This window comes from Schistocerca nitens, chromosome 4, assembly GCF_023898315.1.
Source record: "Schistocerca nitens isolate TAMUIC-IGC-003100 chromosome 4, iqSchNite1.1, whole genome shotgun sequence".
NCBI lineage: Eukaryota > Metazoa > Arthropoda > Insecta > Orthoptera > Acrididae > Schistocerca > Schistocerca nitens.
The window spans coordinates 84124626-84146412 of record NC_064617.1 but is presented as its reverse complement, the minus strand read 5'-3'; the positions used below and the strand labels follow the sequence as shown (position 1 = coordinate 84146412).

The following is a 21787-nucleotide window of genomic DNA, read 5'->3' as shown; positions in this document are numbered from 1 at the left end:
TGTATCTTTCTAGTATGTTCCTCCCTTTTCTATTCTACTTGCTTGAGACCAAAAATCATGATCCTGTTTAGGACTCTCTTGTCCAAGTTAATACTCATCCATCCAACGTGTACACCTGCCGTGCAACGTCAATAGAGTGCACTGGGCGTGTACTTGCGCAAACAGCACGATGGGCGAGGGTAGAATGGTAGTGGTGGGGGCTCTGCTGCAACTGGTGACAGAGTGGTAGCTGAGGTGCTGTTCGACAGCTGAAACTGAGCGCAAGCGGAACTTCATAGGTACAGCTAGCGGGTCTGCAAACGATTGAATTAAACAGTTATGCGTTTATGACCAATAATTTAACTAGGCATTCATCTGCGACAGCCGGCCGTTGTGGCCGTGCGGTTAAAGGCGCTGCAGTCTGGAACCGCGAGACCGCTACGGTCGCAGGTTCGAATCCTGCCTCGGGCATGGATGTTTGTGATGTCCTTAGGTTAGTTAGGTTTAACTGGTTCTAAGTTCTAGGGGACTAATGACCTCAGCAGTTGAGTCCCATAGTGCTCAGAGCCATTTGAACCATTTGAAATCATCTGCGACAGGAGAACCAAATAGGAAAAGCAGCGCATAAATAGATAAAATGCCTGCTTCTAACCAATGGAGAGCACACCTCAGCAGGGGGCAGCAGACTGCGGTAGGCGCCCCTCCAGAACTAAGGCCGGCCGCGGTGGTCTAGCGGTTCTGGCGCTGCAGTCCGGAACCGCGGGACTGCTACGGTCGCAGGTTCGAATCCTGCCTCGGGCATGGGTGTGTGTGATGTCCTTAGGTTAGTTAGGTTTAAGTAGTTCTAAGTTCTAGGGGACTTATGACCTAAGATGTTGAGTCCCATAGTGCTCAGAGCCATTTGAACCATTTTTTTGAACTAAGGGGTGCACTCACACAACATGCGTTCCGGCACAGGTGCCCAGCTAGTTTTCCCCAGTTGTACCTCAGTTTTTCTTTTTGTGTATGTGCATAGCATAGCCGTCCTCTATGCATTCAGTGATCACCGTTTTGTCATTTGCGAACTGTATCATGCTTATTTTTTCTTCGTGACAAACCACTTCCATGTCGAGATACTCCTTTACTTCCCTCATCGCATCTTCCGTATATGGAGGAAATGTGTTGACTGTGAACAACCCTGCCTTACCTCACACCATTCCTGGTTTTGGCCTCTCGCACCACTCTTTCAGTCCCGAAGTATTCCACTTTGCTGCACACAAACAGAACAGGTTACCTTTTTAACCCTGTAGGTGATGCTACAATTCGTAACGAAAACACTTTATTCTGTTCCGCATTTTAAAATCTACAAATGCGGTGCATGTTTCCTAAATCTATTATTTACTTATTATATGAAAACTAATCACCGAAAATGTTAAAACATTTATCCCACTGTGAGCCAAGACGGTCAGTGCCTTTATGGAAAAATATTTGCGGTTGCATACAGAGCCATGGCTGTACTCAGGTGTGCATCTGTTCTTCTGCCCACCCACACGTTGCCAAGGCTGTTTCGGGTACACTACAGAAGTTTCACTGGGAAGCCCTCACACATCCTCCATGTAGCCCTGGCGTCTATCTTTTCTGAGTTCTCAAGAAAGGCATTCAAGGCTGTCGACTTACTTCGGACGGAGAGGGTCACATGTGGGTACAATCATGTTTGCGCAGGCAACAGCAAACATTTTTCCATGAAGGCACTGACCATCTTGTCTCACAGTGGGATAAATGTATTAACAGTTATGGCGATTACTTAAAAATAATAAACATTTTACTTACTTTACTCTAGGGTAATTCTGAACAACTGCAGGAACAAAATCGACAGTCACATAGTTGCCAAATGTATTCTACAGTTCTGCCGGATCTCCATCACACGATCAACAGCCACAATTCGTTTTTTCAGCGGATGTGTTTCTCTACGCAGGATTGCACGGGGAAGCAAGACCACTCGAAGGCGCGCCGTCGCCGCTGCTAGGGCATCGACTGGGAGCAGAAGTACCTAGTAGAGGCCAATGAGTTTTATTCGCATTTATGTATCTATGGTTTGGATCTAGAGTGTGCTTACGCACAATATTCAGATGCACCAAATGTCGAAAGTCGTAAATAAAGAGCAGGGAAAATCACTTGGGTGGTTTACCTCTTCAGTGGCGTGCCTTTCCACCTTAAGTGAACTGTAAACTAAAAAACCTCTTTCATCGTACGTGATGCTTTTCTAGTTTTACCAGTTGTGAATATTCGTGTCTTGTAATCAAATTTCATGGGCTGTGAATAGCATATATTGTCAAATCACAAAAGGAAACCGTGCAAGAAAATATTTCGCAATGACCAAAAAATAGGACTCAAAACCACGAAGATATTTAAACAAGTGAATCATTGTAATGCAAGTTCGATTCCAGGGTTTCATAACATGAAAGGAGAAGCAGTTGTAATGAGAATGTGGAACAAGGAGAAAAAGTGCCAACTTTAATGTGCTGAATACGTCATTCTCGAGCAAAAGGCCGGCCGGTGGGGCCGAACTGTTCTAGGCGCTTCAGTCTGGAACCGCGCGCCTGCTACGGTCGCAGGTTCGAATCCTGCCTCGGACATGGATGTGTGTGATTTCCTTAGGTTAGTCAGATTTAAGTAGTTCTAATTTCTAGGGGACTGATGACATCAGATGTTAAGTACCATAGTGCTCAGAGCCATTTGAACCTTTCGAGTTAAACTGTCATTCATTCTATAAAAAGCAAAGGGAGGAAAGGTATCGTCTACTCGTAACAATTAAAATATGCCTGGAGGCGATGCTTTCTCAGTAAAAGCGAAAAGCTTTTGAAGACTGAGTTTTCCGATTTGAGACAACTTAACACAGAGAAGAACTAAAGTAACAAGAAGAAGTTGTCACCGGTGAGCGTGAGACGGAATTTCTATCAGTTCCTCACAGCTGGCGCATTTCGATCGTAGTTTAATTCCCAGTTGTTTCACATGAACAGCCATCTAGCGTATCACAACATTCGTATGAGAATTATCCAGATGTAATCGTTAAAACAGACTGTTGTTTTAAATACCACAGTACTTGTAGCCGGATCTGGATGACTGGACAATTCTAATTTTAATTTTACGTCGTCTTTGACACTACTGGGAAGGCTTACTAACGCTTTTAAGATACGTCCTGTTCACAAGATCTTGTCTCCTGATGCAACTGCTCATCGGCTCTTGCTTAACAACAAACTTGAGGGTCACATAAATAGGGTAAAACCAAAAGGACAAATAGTCATGGAGGCCAGACATGCTATTATTTACATCACCGTTGAAGAACATGAAAAAGTTAAGCATTGGTAAGGCAACGAATTAAGATGAAACATTAGTATCATCACAGCAGTCCAGAGAAACGCAGAACATGATCCTTCATTTCTGTAGCATATTAGTTTCTCAGGACACACTTTGTGCAGGTACTGCCCATTACGAAAAACGCATCATACAGCCCACAATATGGTACACAACTGGTCTCTGAGCTGGCACGCTTCCATGAATGGTAGACATATAGTAAGATGCACCACGGTTACAGTTGTTGGTGATGTCACGCACCATTATAAAAACTGAAATAAAGTACCTGCCCTTTCCTTGAGAAAATAAAAAAATAATAATAAATATTACAGGACAGACTTTTAACGGCCGGGAAGTTATTGCTTATCGTACATTTCAGATATGTGAAGTGTATAACAGAGATCGTGGTTCATCCTACTATATGTCTACAATGCCGTTGGTTCTTAAGACAAGGAATCGTCGTAATGCAAATGAATCAGAGTCTGTGCCCGTATGGGTTAAAGGTGCACTGAGTTGTGCAAAGATTTAAGTTGTTGGTGTTGTCTCGCATTATTAAAGAGACTGAAATAAAGTACCTGTCCTTTCCTTGAGAAAATAAAAAATAATAATAAATATTACACGACAGCAAAAAAGAAACGTATTGGGTCATGGTCAATGACCCATCCCAAGTCATCCAGATACTGATTCACCAACAGACACTCACATCTCAGAGTGGGGAACCATGGCAATGGGGAGAGACGTGCTCCCGTAAAAAAATGTACTATGCACGTGTTGGGCCGTGTCAGGATTGAGAAAATAAAAATTAGTAATGAATATTACACAACAGCAAAAAAGAAACCTACTGAAGGCTGCGGAGGCAATTTTGAAGGCCCTGTCAAAAAATGGTTTCCAGCATGTATCTGAAGACTGGCAGAAACGCTGGGACAAGCGCAAAGCATTCATGGGAGAGTACTTTGAGAAGGACCATCAAAATTATGAGGATGAGTAAAGGTATGTTGTCAAAAATATTATGATCATTCTTTATTGAACAGCCCTCGTACTTATTTATAGGACACATTTTTTCGTGAACATTTGATGAGGAAAATTATTTGCAGGGAAGTTCAGTATAATTGGTATCCCATGTGCCTTGGTTCAAATGATTCAAATGGCTCTGAGCACTATGGGACCTAACATCTGATGTCATCAGTTCCCTAGAACTACTTAAACCTAACTAACCTAAGGACATCACACACATCCATGCCCGAGGCAGGATTCGAACCTGCGACCGTAACAGTCGCGCGGTTCCGGACTGAAGTGCCTAGAACCGCTCGGCCACACCGGCTGGTCCACCGTGTGCCTATCACCATCTAATGTTAAGTGAGTTGTGTTACAGTTTCGTGCTTCTAACTTCAATTTTGGGAAATGGGATCATACCACTTCTAAAAAAAGTGTACGTTTTTCTGTGGGCCAATACGAAGGTGCCTGAATCAGGCGAAACGCGTCATTGGTAAATAAGTAATGATTGCAGCCAGACGACGAAAACTTTTTTTTCTTTATCCAGTGAATGAGTTCTTTAGTTCGCAGTTCGCCAAAAACAGGAAAAAAAATTAGTATTACGCTTTAGACGCAGACAATAGAGAAATGCGAATAAAACTCACTTACTTATGTTAGGTATTTCTGCTCCCAGTCAACGCAGTGCTAGCCGACGATACTGTGTCTTCACAGGGTGAGCTTCCCCAGCTCAGGAAACACATCGGCTGAGCAAACCTATTCTGCCTGTCTGTGGTGTAATGGCGAACTAACGATATTGTAGAATATGTTTGGCAACTATGTGACTGTCGATTTACTTCCTGGAGTGCTTCAGAATTATCCTGATAAATTCACTCAATAATTTCTTATCATTTACATACAATATTCTGAATTATTCTCACTTAGGGGATGACATGGAGGTAGGAAATTTATATTTTTGTGTCCAGGGAGCTAGTTTCAACAGGAACTGCAGTTTGTGGAGCGCTGTCTGCCTTAGTTGTATGCTAGATTAGTGGTAGCCGACACGGTAGCTCAGCGTGTTCGGTCAGAGGGCTGCGTGCTCTCTGTAATAAAAAGAAAAAAAACTGAGTCAAGGAACCAATGATCAATTTGAACGGATGTCTTGTCCCGACCAAACGCAACGAACTATATCGAACAAAAAAAAAAAAAAAAAAAAAGGTGGTTAAAGTGTTCGCCCCTCAAGCGGAACGCTGTATTAGCTGTCGCTTCCAATCTCGCTGGAGACGAGATTTTTGCCTCTTCTGTAAAACAGCCACTAGCAGGCAGATCGATAATCAGTAAAGACATCCTAAGACAAATTCTCCCCTATAAGTTTTGTCGCTACCTTGATTCTGTATCTTGTAGACCTAAATGTGAAAGACTTTCACAGTTGTTAGTGCTAGCTTTCTGTGCTTCTGTCAATTGTATTAAGTGTCGCACTGAACCATTTGTTAGCTGAATTTTTTTTATGCATATACCCCTACTACTGCAGTTGCATATTTTTGTGGTAGTCCTGTAAAGCTTCTTCATGCGGACTGAACGAAGACTCTGGCCGTTTCGAAGCCCAAATGCGCAGAAATTCGTGACAATTTGGGATACTTCGTTTTATTAAAAAAGAGTTTTTTCGTATCATTATCATGATAAGTTATAATTCATTTATTTCAGCTCTCCGTCCGAACAGGCATCGGAAGGTCCAACGGTACCGACCAACCGCCGTGTCATCCTCAACCGATAGGCGTCACTGAATGGGGAGATGGAGGGTCATGTGATCAACACAATGTTCTCCCGGCCGCTGTCTTTGTGAACGGAGCCGCTATTTCTCTGTCAAGAAGCTACTCAATTGGTCTAACAAGGCTGAGCCGTGGTAAAAATTGCTGTTTTGAAGAGCACGCCGCAGCGCGTTGTGTGAAGCAGTCGCCCTCCGTTTCTGGCAGTGGCGCCGCTGTGGCAATCGTAGCTTTGGTGTCTCCCTCTGGTGGAAAAGTGGAAAGGTTGCCTACTCACGTGCATTTAAGGGGCGCGATAAGCCCGCCAGTCTCACCGCACTGACAATCCCCTTCCCCTAGCTCGAGGCGGGGTCGCTATCGGCCACCTCAGGCATCTCCCTGTCCGGCCACAACCCCTCCTCAATGACCCAACCGAACACCTTCTCCTCAGCCTCTTTTTTCCCTCCCTCACTGTCACCTGTGCCACTATCTATATTCGCCCCGCAGCTCCTCTCCCCTTTGACTTCATTTCTCATGTTGACCGTACCTTCTCCACCTATGTGATCGCCGCTGACCTCAACATCCACAGCCGTGACCCTGCCACCCTTCGGCGGTGGCATCAGTTCCTTGCCACCCTCCATGGTGACCTTGTTCCTCTCCCACAGCACACCCGTCCTGAAAGTAACTCCACCCACGATGTTATCCTCGCTTCCCCCAACCTCCTTGGTCGCATTGCCGTTGATGTCCTCAATCCCATCGGTAGTGACCATCTCCCTGTCCTTCTCACCATCTCCTCTACCCGTCCTGCCACTGCAGCCACCCGCCCACCTGCCCCTCCAAAGTCTGTCCATGACTACCATCGTGCCAATTGGGATGCCTACCAGGAATCCATTGCCTTACAGGTCGAAAGCCACCCCCTCACTCTCCCCCACCCTGATGACATCACCCATTCCTCTTCCTTCCTTCAGAAGACCATCACTGACGCTGTGGAGGCTCATGTCCCTACCAAACTCATCCACCCTCACCGCCCTACTCTTCCTCCACAGGCCGTCCTTCTTCTGCGTGAATCCCGCAGGCTCTACCGCTCCTTCCTCCGCACTCGTGACTGGGATACTCTCACTCGCCACCGGCAATTACAGCGACATATCCGGAACCTCCTTACAGCAAAGAAACGCCGGGACTGGCGTCAGACATGCACACGCCTCAACTCCACCCTCCCTGTCAACTCCTCCAAGTACTGGTCAGCCTTCCACCGCCTTACTGGTAGCCATCCCACCCCGCATTACCCCATCCTCCATGACGATCGCCCCTTTCCTGACAGCCTCAGTAAGGCTAACCATTTTGCTTCCCACCTATCTGAGGTCTTCTCCATTCCTGACGATCCCCATTTTGATTACTCCCTCTTCCCCACTGTCCTTGACCGCACTGACACCTCGGTCCCCCCGCTCGCCCCTAGCTTCCAGTACTTGGATCGGCTACCCCCCTCCGACATCAACACTCCCATCACCATGCAAGACATCACACTCGTCCTCCGCTCCAAACGCAACACCACCCCTGGTCATGATGGCGTCACCTACCGTCACCTCAAGGAATCCCCTCCATCCTTCCTGTCTGTCCTTGCTATCCTGTACAATGTCCTCCTCTCCACTGGATTTTACCCTGACCTGTGGAAGACTTCCCGTGTCCTGCTGTTCCCTAAGCCTAACAAACCCCCCTCTGCTGCCTCTTCCTATCGTCCCATCTGCCTCACCTCCGTGTTCAGTAAGGTCTTTGAGGCCATCCTCTCTCGCCGTATACACCGCCACCTTAACCAGCACCGCCTCCTTCCTCTTACCCAATGTGGCTTCCAGCATTCCTTCTCTGCTGACGACCAGCTCCTTAACCTTACCCATCTTCTTTCCCTCCAACTTAACTCCCGTCGCTCTGCTATCTTTGTTTGCCTTGAGCTCCAGAACGCCTATGACCGTGTCTGGCATCCCGGGCTCCTTTTCAAACTCCAGACCTATGCTCTCCCCATCAACTTCGTCCGTCTCGTTGCTTCCTTCCTCTCCCATCGTCCCTCCTATGTGACTATCCACAATTCCAACTCCCGTACTTTCTACCCCTCTGCCGGTGTGCCCCAAGGTTCTGTCCTTTCCCCTCTCCTCTATCTCCTGTACACTGCTGATATGCCCCAACCTCCTCCTCCTGTTCATCTTCTCCAGTTCGCTGATGACACCGCCTTCCTAGCCCTTTATCCTACCCTTCAACGGTCCCAACGTACTCTCCAAACCCACCTTGACCAATTCACCACTTGGTGCAACCAGTGGTTCCTCCGTATTAATCCCTCCAAGACCCAGGCGATCATCATAGGCCGCACCACCCGCTCCTTCCGCCTCCATGATTTCTACCTCACCATTTATGGCCGTCCTATCCACCTCACTCCTACCCTCAAATACCTTGGCCTCACCCTCGACCGCCACCTCACCTGGACTCCCCATCTCCTTACCATCCAAACCAAAGCTCACAACCGCCTCTGCCTCCTGAAACTCCTGTACGGCCGGACATGGGGTCTGCATCCTTCCACCATCCTCCACACCTACAAATCCATGATCCGCCCCATCCTTTGTTATGCCAGCATTGCTTGGATTTCCGCCCCTCCCCGGTTCTATAACGCCCTCCAAATCCTCGAACGCCATGCCCTCCGCCTCGCCTTCCGCATCCGCCTTCCGTCCCCCACGCGCATCCTCTATGACCTCATCCCCTTCCCCCACCTTCTCCTTTTCCTTGAACACATCCGCACACTATATATTGTCCGTCGCCTTGATCCCCCTCACCCCCTGGTGTCTCCCTTCCTCTCCACTCCCGACCAGTTGCCGCGCCTTTACCGTTGTGTCCCTCCCTCTCTCCATCTCCACACCCTCCATCTCCTTTCCCAACGCAACTTCCACCGTCTGCCACTCCCGGATGATGAGCTTCACCCTGACATCTACCCTTCCTACCAACTCTAACCCCCTCTTCCTGCCTCCTCCTCAGGGCTCCCTCTCCTCCCCCTCCCTCCTTCTGAGCGGATTTCCCCTCCTACTCCCCTCCATCTCTTGTGCCTTCTTTCAGTGTTTCTGTGCTCCCTCCTGCCCTGTCTTCCCTTTTCCTCTCCCGCCCCATGTGTCTCCTGCCTCTTCGTGAACCCACGGTTGCCCCTCCTCTCTTCATCCCGCCGCTTCCCCAGCTGCCCCATGCTCTCCCCTCCTTTTCCATCCTCTCTGACCTTTCCCTCGGCAGGTTCCACCTGGTAGTTTTATTCTTCGTCGTGTGTGCTCCAAGTGGGTTTTAAGTGTGTTGTTTCGGAGTGTTTTTAATACCGTGGCCGACTTTTAACCTGTGCATGTGCCTCCAGTGACTTCTCTGTGTTTTAAGAATCGCCAACTGTGTTTTTTAACTTTCTGGTGACTTTTTTAACTGTCCCCAATGAACGCCTACATATCAGTGTATTTTTACCTCCATTTTCTCCCCTTACTCTGTTTTCTGTTCCCCTTTTTTTACCTCCTTATGTATGTATTATTTTATTCTTGTTTTAGTTGTCATGTCACTCGGCTGAAGAGCGGCGGATTGTGCTGCTGACAGCCCTCCCCTGCCCATATGGGGCAGGGGAATGAAATCACAATAAAGGGAAAAAAAACCGCCAGTCGGTCAGTTGGTCAGTCTGGGTGAGTCTGGAGTCAGTCTGGGGTCAGTCTCTCGTCCCCAGCTTGCTAGTCTGTCTCTCGTCCGAATTTGTGGCGCAGTGAGAGAACTCAACGAGTGGTCGCCCGGTCGGGGGCTTAGTTCCTGCATCTGAGTCTGCGCGTTAGGCCTCCAGTTTGCTCGAGTTGCTCAGGCAACGGTCATTGGCGGTTGGATCGATCGGTTGGTCGGTCGCGCACTGAGACACAAGATGACTTGTCCGCCTTGAGCGTCGGCGCATGTGAGGTCGCCACGAGAGTGCAGTGGGCCGCGCCGTATAGCGGGGGGTGGTGGCTTCGCGACCGACACGAGAGCAGCAGGAGTCAACCCACGACATCGGACTGGCCGGTGCGATCTGCGGCGCCTTCCTGCGTCCGTTGAAGCTGCTGGCAGCGGACAGTTCAGGAGAGCGTTTTGGGGGTGCTGCGCCAGGTCTTCGCTAGAAATCGCAGTTTATTAGGAGTTACGTGATTGGTGATACGTTGTTTCATTTTCTTGTTAAATTCTACTTGTTTTCTTGGTGAGGTCACCAGCCGTTTTGCTTTGTGGTCGTCCCACTATTCTTCTCCGTTTGCCTACCCGCGGGAAAGTGGTTATTTATGAATTGGATGGTCCGTTTTTTCCCTTGTGGAGTAGGGGCGGGTTAGAGCAACCTGCGGTTCGGGTTTTCGGTAATCTCCCTATGTACCTGCCATACGTTAATGTTTGTCGGATTCGGTGTGTTAACGAATTTATTGCTTCAAGTTTAACGGCCTAATTCCTGAAATATGTTTTTATCTTGCCTATCATCTTGAGAGGCGGTATATGTGTACTGTACAGCATGTTTTGCCAACATTGTATAATTTTATGTAAGATTGCGTTTCATGGACTTTTATTTAAATGGTCATTTTAGTATATAAAGTTGCCACGCTTCCACCGTAAGACTTTCTTAGAAGTTATAATCAAGTTTCACGTTCGGTGGCAAGTTAATCTTTAATTGTTAGTGTTTTGTACCATTTCCATCCCTCTTTCGGGGTGCATAGTTTGTGTGCTTGTGTGAATTGTTAAAACTTTTACTTTAAGATAATCTGGTGTGTTGCAGATTTGCACCTGTGTAGTCTTTCAGAGGTTGTTGTGAGCGGTCGTGACTACAGTCGAGTCAAAAGGGAGTGGCAAGGTTCTCAGCCCGAAGGCTCTTTTATTTCTTTCTGCCTCTGAATAAATTGTAACTTGATATTTAGTGGGTGATTTCTGCTTATAATTTTGAATCTGTTTCTAAAAAAGAAAAAAAAAGCTTTTAGGAATAAAATTCCCATTTGTTAAAAGTAATTTCCTTTTGATTTCATCAGTTACTCCCTGGCAACTACTTCCACGCTGACATAGTGTGATGAAATGTGTTAATGTTCTTGGTGAATAGCTAGTAAATAAAGTAATGCATCCCATTTGCCAAAAGCGCTCGGGAGACGTGGAGGGTCATCTATCCAAGTGCTAGCCAAGACCAACAGTGCTTAACTGCGGTGATTTGACGGAAAACAGTGTTACCATTTGGGCAAGGCCGCCGGCTAAGTTAGTACGGTGCATACTAAATAGCACATTTTCGTTAGTTTATTGAATAGAGCAGATAAACACAAGATATAAACTAATCAGCTGCAGTATAGTCTCCCATACAATGTTCGGATGGTTTTTCGACTTGACGCCTGTAGATAACACGTTGGTAGTACCTCGTCTCCTTGCATGTTATGCCAACAGACAGTAAAGCTGGAAGTTCAGCATAACCATAAGGCGAGGGATCTCGGAAATTCTGTCACCAACTGAACTTCAGACTGAAGGCAAAGCGGAAATTATAGACTTTGATTGGGCCATTTCCGAAAGTCAGTGTTGACGTCTCATTTTTGTCTGTTTTTTCATTAAATTGCTAAAAATATTAACAGATATTTCCATTAGAGCTTCAATGTAATGTGCTGTTCGCTTCAGAGCATCTTGTGCTGTACACATGTGACTGGTTTTGATTATTTAATGAACGTACCGATAAATGCCTGTGTCTGCAGACTATGTTCTCATTCTGGAGGCATCCCACTTGCGACCATCGCTACGAGACTCACGCCATTCATTCAGTTTTTTCAGAGCCGTTTACCACAGCAAAACCCCACCTCACACTATAATGACACCCAGTCATTAACTTCAGCAATAGAGCAGAAATTTGCACCGTTTTCTTGGGAAGGCGCTCGTCAATGTTGTTCATTGAACTCTACACTAAAATTATTTCGACCTAGCTATGAGTTTTTAGTATTTATAGCCGTATCGTGAGAATGACAGTGATGAATGATTGCCCAGTAAGTATTCCGTTCACGCTGTTACGAACGAGTATTTCACGAACGGAAGGGACTGGGCGATACTCAGTCCCAGCACGTTACCCACTCCTCTCTATTAACACCTACGAGGTTTGTCCGGAAAATACGTATAAAAGTTGAATAACGTCTTTATGTTACAAGTTGCAGTCACCGCCAGGTGGGACTACTGCTGCAATCAATCCCATCAACGCTCAGTTCGAGTCAGAGCACGCTTCGTGAAGGTGGGAGTGTGCGGCAGCTTGTTGACAGTTACCCATTTTCACCTGCCGTCGGCATGGAGCTCTCTCTGATTGAGGAACAGCGCGTCAACATCAAGTTTCTTGCAAAGCTAAGCAAGAATGGCCGTGAGATTTTTGAGTGTTTGAAACAGGTTTACGGAGACAATTCTCTGGAGGAACCAACCGTGAACAAGTGGTTAAAAAGGTTGCGGGATGGCCGAGAAGAAGTGAAAGATGGCCCTCGCCCAGGACGCCCGTCAACATCGAGTTCCGATGCAAGTGTTGAACGACTTGGGGCTTGTGTTCTTAAGGACCGTAGATTGACAGTCAGAATGATTGCTGACGAGCTGTCAATCCCCAAAACAATGGTTCAAGAAATCCTGACACAAAAACTTGAAATGAAGAAATTGTGTGCGAAAATCGTAGCGAAGCTCTTGACGCCATAACAGAAAGCAAAGAGGGTTGAGTGCTGTGAGGATTGGTTGGAAGCAGAGGAACGAGGGGACTTTCTCAGCCGAGTAATCACTGGAAACGAGTCCTGGTTTTACGAATTCGATGTGGAGCTCAAATCTCAAAGCAAGGAATGGAAACTAGCAGGAGAACCGAGAACAAGAAAGTCGCGAAAATCAAGGTCCAATGTGAAGACAATGTTGATTGTTTTCTTTGATTCTAGGGGCATTGTTCACAAGAAATTTGTCCCTCCAGGCCAGAGAGTGAACGGAAATTTTTACGTTGAAGTTCTGACAAGTCTCAGAGCTCGTGTGCCCCGAGTTCGACCGGAGTTGGCAAAAGGGGGCAGGTGGATCCTTCATCACGACAATGCGCCCGCTCAGACATCGCTCGTTGTGCGCGAGGTTTTGGTCCGAAGCTCAATCACCGTGACAGACCTTCCGCCTTATTCACCCGATTTTGCCCCGTGTGACTTCTTCATGTTCCCGAAACGCAAAATGGTGCTTCGGGGGCGGCACTTGGGAGATATGGAAGCCATCAAGGCGGAAACGACACGGAAACTGAACAACATCACAACTGAAGACTTTCAGCAATGTTATAAACAGTGGAAACGGCGTTGGCAGAAGTGTATCGCGTCTTAAGGCGAGTATTTTGGGGGAGACCATATTGTAATACCTGAATAATTGTAAAATAAAGTTATTATTCAACTTTTATACGTATTTTCCGGACAAACCTCGTATATCACTGGACCGTTGAACATTCTCATCTAACAGATAGATAACAGTGAGAAATGATGCATGCCCTCACACCATGCAATTTTATGACGGCAAATTTATAACGGCATTCAGAGTTTAAAGGAAAACGTTGGTGCAGATATTCTAGCAGCACCTCTCCTTCCACTGATGGCCAAATATTCCCGCTGAAAATTTCTTCTGCGATCAGCATTCGAGGTACTTGTCTCTAAATAGAATACTGCGGCACTTCCAAGAAACAGCAACACACTCTAAACTAGGCCAGGTAAGGTTTTGCTGTTTAGATCTGCTGGAGGCTCCGACAGGTGTAAGAACCATTTGAGATTTTTGCAGGTTTGGCTATCCGAATGTGAGACAGCCAAATGATGGAAATAGATATACAAATGAAGCATATTCGTGATGTTGGTACGTTAGCTGTGCTATACCCAGTACTGATTGCTGCGGCAGCCATTTTGAGACTTTGACGTTGGGTGGCAGGTCGTCCATGTCCTTCTCCCACTTCCAGAGCACCCTCTGTCGCAGTTTCTTAAAACCCTCCAGAAACGCCAGCCTTCTTTCTTCAGGCATCGTGCTCGCCTGGACCATGGAACCCAGGCTGAAGTAGACGGCGCCGTCCTCTGCCCCCTCCAGCCACTCCTGTATGTCCTGCACGTGAAAGTAAACAACTTTTTAGTTACGATCATTCGTTAATTATCGAGACAACTGCAAGGCAGGTACGCCATAAATTTCAAATGAAACGCACCTCATCGGCACTCTTTGTACATTATGAAGACAGTCAGATGCAATCACAGTTCCTCCAGTGATCAGCGGTGAAGCATAAGCAGCTTAGACACTTGCGATCGCTTTACCTTGTCTAGAATTTTTCCACAAAGTAAAATTGCGATATCTGTATAGGAATAACGCAAGCAGTTGACTACCAACTGTTTGGCGTATATTTCAGGTACGCGCCAACACTTGGCACTGCTGTATTGGCTGTAATCTTTGGGGTTACCTGAAAATTCAAAAATCCAAGAGTGTGGGAAATTTAAAAATAGATCAAAAAGTTTAAGAAATATTCAAAAAATCCATTATGGCGGAGCTAGTCCAGTTGTGGATTGAAAATCCATCCGCCTCTCCTTCCCTCTCCAGTCAACTTCAGCGTAGCATTTTAGTGGGTGTTAAAATGAAGCAATCACAGCATAGTAATTGAGCAGGTATTAAAATGAATCAACCAGCCACAATGTAGCTGTGAAATTAGGTAAGTTTCATTTGAACTGCGCAACAATGGTGCCAAATTCAAAGATATTTGCCTATGAATTGCGTAAAATGACGTAACGTACAATATTTCCAAGTTGAAAAAATATTGAAGCTTCACTTGACTTGGTGTTATATTGTAAGATATTTGCCTCTGGATTACATAAAGTGACACCATAGAACACACACACACACACACACACACATACACACACACACACACACACACACACACTCGCTGTATGTTCCACTTCTGTAAATAAATCGTCAAATTTCATCCGTCATAGAGCCGGCCTGTGCGGCCGTGCGGTTAAAGGCGCTGCAGTCTGGAACCGCAGGACCGCTACGGTCGCAGGTTCGAATCCTGCCTCGGGCATGGATGTTTGTGATGTCCTTAGGTTAGTTAGGTTTAACTAGTTCTAAGTTCTAGGGGACTAATGACCTCAGCAGTTGAGTCCCATAGTGCTCAGAGCCATTTGAACCATTCATCCGTCATACTTGCACACAATATCAAAAGAATTGTTGTTGTTGTTGTGGTCTTCAGTCCTGAGACTGGTTTGATGCAGCTCTCCATGCTACTCTATCCTGTGCAAGCTTCTTCATCTCCCAGTACCTACTGCAACCTGCATCCTTCTGAATCTGCTTAGTGTATTCATCTCTTGGTCTCCCCCTACGATTTTTACCCTCCACGATCCCCTCCAATACTAAATTGGTGATCCCTTGATGCCTCAGAACATGTCCTACCAAACGATCCCTTCTTCTGGTCAAGTTGTGCCACAAACTCCTCTTCTCCCCAATCCTATTCAGTACCTCCTCATTAGTTATGTGATCTACCCATCTAACCTTCAGCATTCTTCTGTAGCACCACATTTCGAAAGCTTCTATTCTCTTCTTGTCCAAACTATTTACCGTCCATGTTTCACTTCCATACATGGCTACACTCCATGCAAATACTTTCAGAAATGACTTCCTGACACTTAAATCTATACTCGATGTTAACAAATTTCTCTTCTTCAGAAACGCTTTCCTTGCCATTGCCAGTCCACATTTTATATCCTCTCTACTTCGACCATCATCAGTTATTTTGCTCCCCAAATAGCAAAACTCCTTTACTACTTTAAGTGTCTCATTTCCTAATCTAATACCCTCAGCATTACCCGACTTAATTCGACTACATTCCATTATCCTCGTATTGCTTTTGTTGATGTTCATCTTATATCCTCCCTTCAAGACACCATCCATTCCGTTCAACTGCTCTTCCAAGTCCTTTGCTGTCTCTGACAGAATTACAATGCCATCGGCGAACCTCAAAGTTTTTATTTCTTCTCCATGGATTTTAATACCTACTCCGAATTTTTCTTTTGTTTCCTTTACTGCTTGCTCAATATAAAGATTGAATAACATCGGGGAGAGGCTACAAACCTGTCTAACTCCCTTCCCAACCACTGCTTCCCTTTCATGTCCCTCGACTCTTATAACTGCCATCTGGTTTCTGTACAAATTGTAAATAGCCTTTCGCTCCCTGTATTTTACCCCTGCCACCTTCAGAATTTGAAAGAGAGTATTCCAGTCAACATTGTCAAAAGCTTTCTCTAAGTCTACAAATGCTAGAAACGTATGTTTGCCTTTCCTTAATCTGTCTTCTAAGATAAGTCGTAAGGTCAGTATTGCCTCACATGTTCCAGTATTTCTATGGAATCCAAACTGATCTTCCCCGAGGTCGGCTTCTACTAGTTTTTCCATTCGTCTATAAAGAATTCGTGTTAGTATTTTGCAGCTGTGGCTTATTAAACTGATTGTTCGGTAATTCTCACATCTGTCAACACCTGCTTTCTTTGGGATTGGAATTATTATATTCTTCTTGAAGTCTGAGGGTATTTCGCCTGTTTCATACATCTTGCTCACCAGATGGTAGAGTTTTGTCAGGACTGGCTCTCCCAAGGCCGTCAGTAGTTCCAATGGAATGTTGTCTACTCCGGGAGCCTTGTTTCGACTCAGGTCTTTCAGTGCTCTGTCAAACTCTTCACGCAGTATCGTATCTCCCATTTCATCTTCATCTACATCCTCTTCCATTTCCATAATATTGTCCTCAAGTACATCGCCCTTGTATAGACCCTCTATATACTCCTTCCACCTTTCTGCTTTCCCTTCTTTGCTTAGAACTGGGTTTCCATCTGAGCTCTTGATGTTCATACAAGTGGTTCTCTTATCTCCAAAGGTCTCTTTAATTTTCCTGTAGGCCGTATCTATCTTACCCCTAGTGAGATAAGCTTCTACATCCTGACATTTGTCCTCTAGCCATCCCTGCTTAGCCATTTTGCACTTCCTGTCGATCTCATTTTTGAGACGTTTGTATTCCTTTTTGCCTGCTTCATTTACTGCATTTTTATATTTTCTCCTTTCATCAATTAAATTCAATATTTCTTCTGTTACCCAAGGATTTCTAGTAGCCCTCGTCTTTTTACCTACTTGATCCTCTGCTGCCTTCACTACTTCATCCCTCAAAGCTACCCATTCTTCTTCTACTGTATTTCTTTCCCCCATTCCTGTCAATTGTTCCCTTATGCTCTCCCCGAAACTCTGTACAGCCTCTGGTTCTTTCAGTTTATCCAGGTCCCATCTCCTTAAATTCCCACCTTTTGCAGTTTCTTCAGTTTTAATCTACAGGTCATAACCAATAGATTGTGGTCAGAGTCCACATCTGCCCCTGGAAATGTCTTACAATTTAAAACCTGGTTCCTAAATCTCTGTCTTACCATTATATAATCTATCTGATACCTTTTAGTATCTCCAGGGTTCTTCCATGTATACAACCTTCTATCATGATTCTTAAACCAAGTGTTAGCTATGATTAAGTTGTGCTCTGTGCAAAATTCTACCAGGCGGCTTCCTCTTTCATTTCTTAGCCCCAATCCATATTCACCTACTACGTCCACCAATGACTATTAAATTTTCATCTCCCTTCACTATCTGAATGACTTCTTTTATTTCATCATACATTTCTTCAATTTCTTCGTCATCTGCAGAGCTAGTTGGCATATAAACTTGTACTACTGTAGTAGGTGTGGGCTTCGTATCTATCTTGGCCACAATAATGCGTTCACTAAGCTGTTTGTAGTAGCTTAGCCGCGTTCCTATTTTCCTATTCATTATTAAACCTACTCCTGCATTACCCTATTTGACTTTGTGTTTATAACCCGGTAGTCACCTGACCAGAAGTCTTATTCCTCCTGCCACCGAACTTCACTAATTCCCACTATATCTAACTTTAACCTATCCATTTCCCTTTTCAAATTTTCTAACCTACCTGCCCGATTAAGGGACCTGACATTCCACGCTCCGATCCGTAGAATGCCAGTTTTCTTTCTCCTGATTATGACATCCTCTTGAGTAGTCCCCGCCCGGAGATCCGAATGGGGGACTATTTTACCTCCGGAATATTTTACCCAAGAGGACGCCATCATCATTTAATCATACAGTAAAGCTGCATGCCCTCGGGAAAAATTACGGCCGTAGTTTCCCGTTGCTTTCAGTCGTTCGCAGTACCAGCACAGCAAGGCCGATTTGGTTATTGTTACAAGGCCAGATCAGTCAATCATCCAGACTGTTGCCCTTGCAACTACTGAAAAGGCTGCTGCCCTTCTTCAGGAACCACACGTTTGTCTGGCCTCTCAACAGATACCCCTCCGTTGTGGTTGTACCTACGGTACGGCTATCTGTATCGCTGAGGCACGCAAGCCTCCCCACCAACGGCAAGGTCCATGGTTCATGGGGGGATCAAAAGAATTACGTATAATATTTGCCCATCTGCCTCATCATCATCTCTTTCATTTATACACATCTGTAAACTCTGTACTGCCGGCCGCTGTGACCGAGCTGTTCTAAGCGCTTGAGTCCGGAACCGCGCTGCTGCTACGGTCGCAGGTTCGAATCCTGCCTCGGACATGGCTGTGTGTGACGTCCTTACGTTAGTTAGGTTTAAGTAGTTCTAAGTATAGGGGACTGATGACAAATGTTAAGTCCCATATTGCTTAGAGCCATTTGAAACGCTGTACTGCCTCATCATTAAATTCATTCCACATATGTGCATTGGCATGTTCAATAAAGTATAAATACATGAGCATCGTGATTAGTAAAACACACACGCACGTTCACTTCTGTAAATCATTTTTCTCTGTTTTCATATGTGAATACTATACTCCTTCCAAATATGCAGCCACTTACTAGACGGTCTAGGGAGAGAGAGAGAGAGACTGAGGGAGATAGACTGATAGATAGATAGAGAGACAGAGAGAGAAAGGGAGAGAGACATTGGGGGCCTGTGCGAGGGAAAAACTAGCTCTTCATGTCTGTGGTAGAAGTGTCTGGTAATTGTACGTCTAATCCATAAGTTTCTTTCTTTCTTTCTCTCTCTCTCTCTCTCTCTCTCTTTGTAATGCTACTTGCATGAAACACAAACTATATGCTGGAAAAAGCATTTAAATCCGTTTCTCAGTCGCTACAGAGAATAATTCAAGAAGAACAGTTATTCTGATAGGAGAAGAAGAAGACAGGCCAAGATTACGATGGGGAGTATGTTGATGATGAGGAAGGAGAGAATGTTTGTTATGAGGAAGACGATGATTATGACGATGATGGGAGGAATATGAAGAGGAAGAAAAGGAGGATGATTACGACGAGGAAAATGACGTTCACGATTGGAAAAACAGACTCCAAAAGTCGCCGACAGACATCGACAATGTTCATTGGAATAAACTTAATGAAATGGTAGAGCAATTGGTTTTGTTTCTAACTTTGAAAAAGTAGGGAATATTTCGCATTTTAAGGAATTAATTTCTACAGAAAAGGAACATCCAGCAGCATCGATTAGTACTTGAAGTTCATGGTGTCTGTCAGAAAACAGGTGTGTGTGTGTGTGTGTGTGTGTGTATGTGTGTGTTTGAGAGAGAGAGAGAGAGAGATACAAAGAGGGGGAGAGAGAGAGAGAGAGAGAGAGAGAGAGAGAGGGGGAGAGAGAGAGAGAGAGAGAGAGAGAGAGAGAGAGAGGAGCACGAGAGATACAGTGTCTGATGACCATCACTGCTCCACCCAGTAGTATCTGGGGTAAAGGCAGTTATCTGTGTAATGTAGCTAACATTGCCCCATCCACTAAGTATCCAGGGATGATGGCAGTCACCTCTATAGACTGACAATTAGCTGCATCCAATGGTCCAGTAGTATCCATGGGGTAATGGCAATCAATGGACTAATATTGCTCTAACCCAACAAGGTGTGTGTGTGTGTGTGTGTGTGTGTGTGTGCGTGTGTGTGATGGTGCCAGTTTAGACAATTCAGTCTCAAATATCTTCGAACATAGTGCCAGAGCCAATTCAAGTGAAGGTTACGTATTTTTTCAACATGGAAGTATTGTACATGACATGGCTGTACACAATTTAGGGGGACCGGAGTGAGAAAGGAGTAACAGTGGGAGGGGGAGAGGTAGGGGAGGGGGGAGCTCACAAACAGCAACTAGGCTAAGCACCAATTTGGATTTTACAATTTTTTACATTTATTCTTAATTTACCAGAATCTTGAATTTTTTTAGTTTCCTCCCAGCGCCTCCTGGTATTTTTAAATTTCCCACCAGTTACCAGCTTGGATTTTTGTATTTCCCACCACCAGCAGAGACTGCAGAGCCGCGATAGCAGTGCTGACTAGCGGTGGAAACTTCAGCTACGCACCAAAGAGTTGGTAGCCATACTACTACTCTCTGCTTTGTCTATGCACAAAATGAAGTGAATGGTTTAACGTCTAGTTAACGTTGAGTACATAAACATGAAGCACAAACTTGGGTTTGACAAGGATAGAGAAAGCCATCAGCTGTGTCCTTTTCCGATTATCCATCCGGGGATTTATTTAGGGAAACCAAGGAAACTCTAACTCTGGGTGGCCAGATGTAGAATACAGCCATGTTCTTCCTGAATGCGCATCCCTCGCTCTAAGTCTAGGAACGTGATTCAATAAAGACGAAAAGCGCAGCATGAAGCCGATAGTGCCTAAGTCGTGTTCGAAATTTCGTTTCGTCTAGAGCTTAGTCGCCTGTCAAAGCTTACAACACAACGCCACAAAGACGCTATTTGTACCCTTTTGGCAGATCAGAATCCTTGGAACATACACCCCTGGAAATTAAAATAAGAACGTGAATTCATTGTTCCAGGAAGGGGAAACTTTATTGACACATTCCTGGGGTCAGATACATCACATGATCACACTGACAGAACCACAGGCACATAGACACAAGCAACAGAGCATGCACAATGTCGGCACTAGTACAGTGTATATCCACCTTTCGCAGCAATGCAGGCTGCTATTCTCCCATGGAGACGATCGTAGAGATGCTGGATGTAGTCCTGTGGAACGGCTTGCCATGCCATTTCCACCTGGCGCCTCAGTTGGACCAGCGTTCGTGCTGGACGTGCAGACCGCGTGAGACGACGCTTCATCCAGTCCCAAACATGCTCAATGGGGGACAGATCCGGAGATCTTGCTGGCCAGGGTAGTTGCCTTACACCTTCTAGAGCACGTTGGGAGGCACGGGATACATGCGGACGTGCATTGTCCTGTTGGAACAGCAAGTTCCGTTGCCGGTCTAGGAATGGTAGAACGATGGGTTCGATGACGGTTTGGATGTACCGTGCACTATTCAGTGTCCCCTCGACGATCACCAGTGGTGTACGGCCAGTGTAGGAGATCGCTCCCCACACCATGATGCCGGGTGTTGGCCCTGTGTGCCTCGGTCGTATGCAGTCCTGATTGTGGCGCTCACCTGCACGGCGCCAAACACGCATACGACCATCATTGGCACCAAGGCAGAAGCGACTCTCATCGCTGAAGACGACACGTCTCCATTCGTCCCTCCATTCACGCCTGTCGCGACACCACTGGAGGCGGGCTGCACGATATTGGGGCGTGAGCGGAAGACGGCCTAACGGTGTGCGGGACCGTAGCCCAGCTTCATGGAGACGGTTGCGAATGGTCCTCGCCGATACCCCAGGAGCAACAGTGTCCCTAATTTGCTGGGAAGTGGCGGTGCGGTC

The 21787-nt window shown here is 45.8% G+C and overlaps 1 protein-coding gene across 2 annotated transcripts in view; it reads right to left on the bottom strand.

Moving 5' to 3' along the window:
• The window catches only part of LOC126252610 (UDP-glucosyltransferase 2-like), a 73712-nt gene that overhangs the window by 10955 nt on the left and 40970 nt on the right, over positions 1 to 21787 (bottom strand). For both annotated transcript variants that reach the window (XM_049953513.1, XM_049953511.1), the window contains one exon: positions 13904 to 14123. In XM_049953513.1, coding sequence (XP_049809470.1) covers positions 13904 to 14123 — 220 coding nt within the window. The remainder of the gene's footprint in view (positions 1 to 13903; positions 14124 to 21787) is intronic.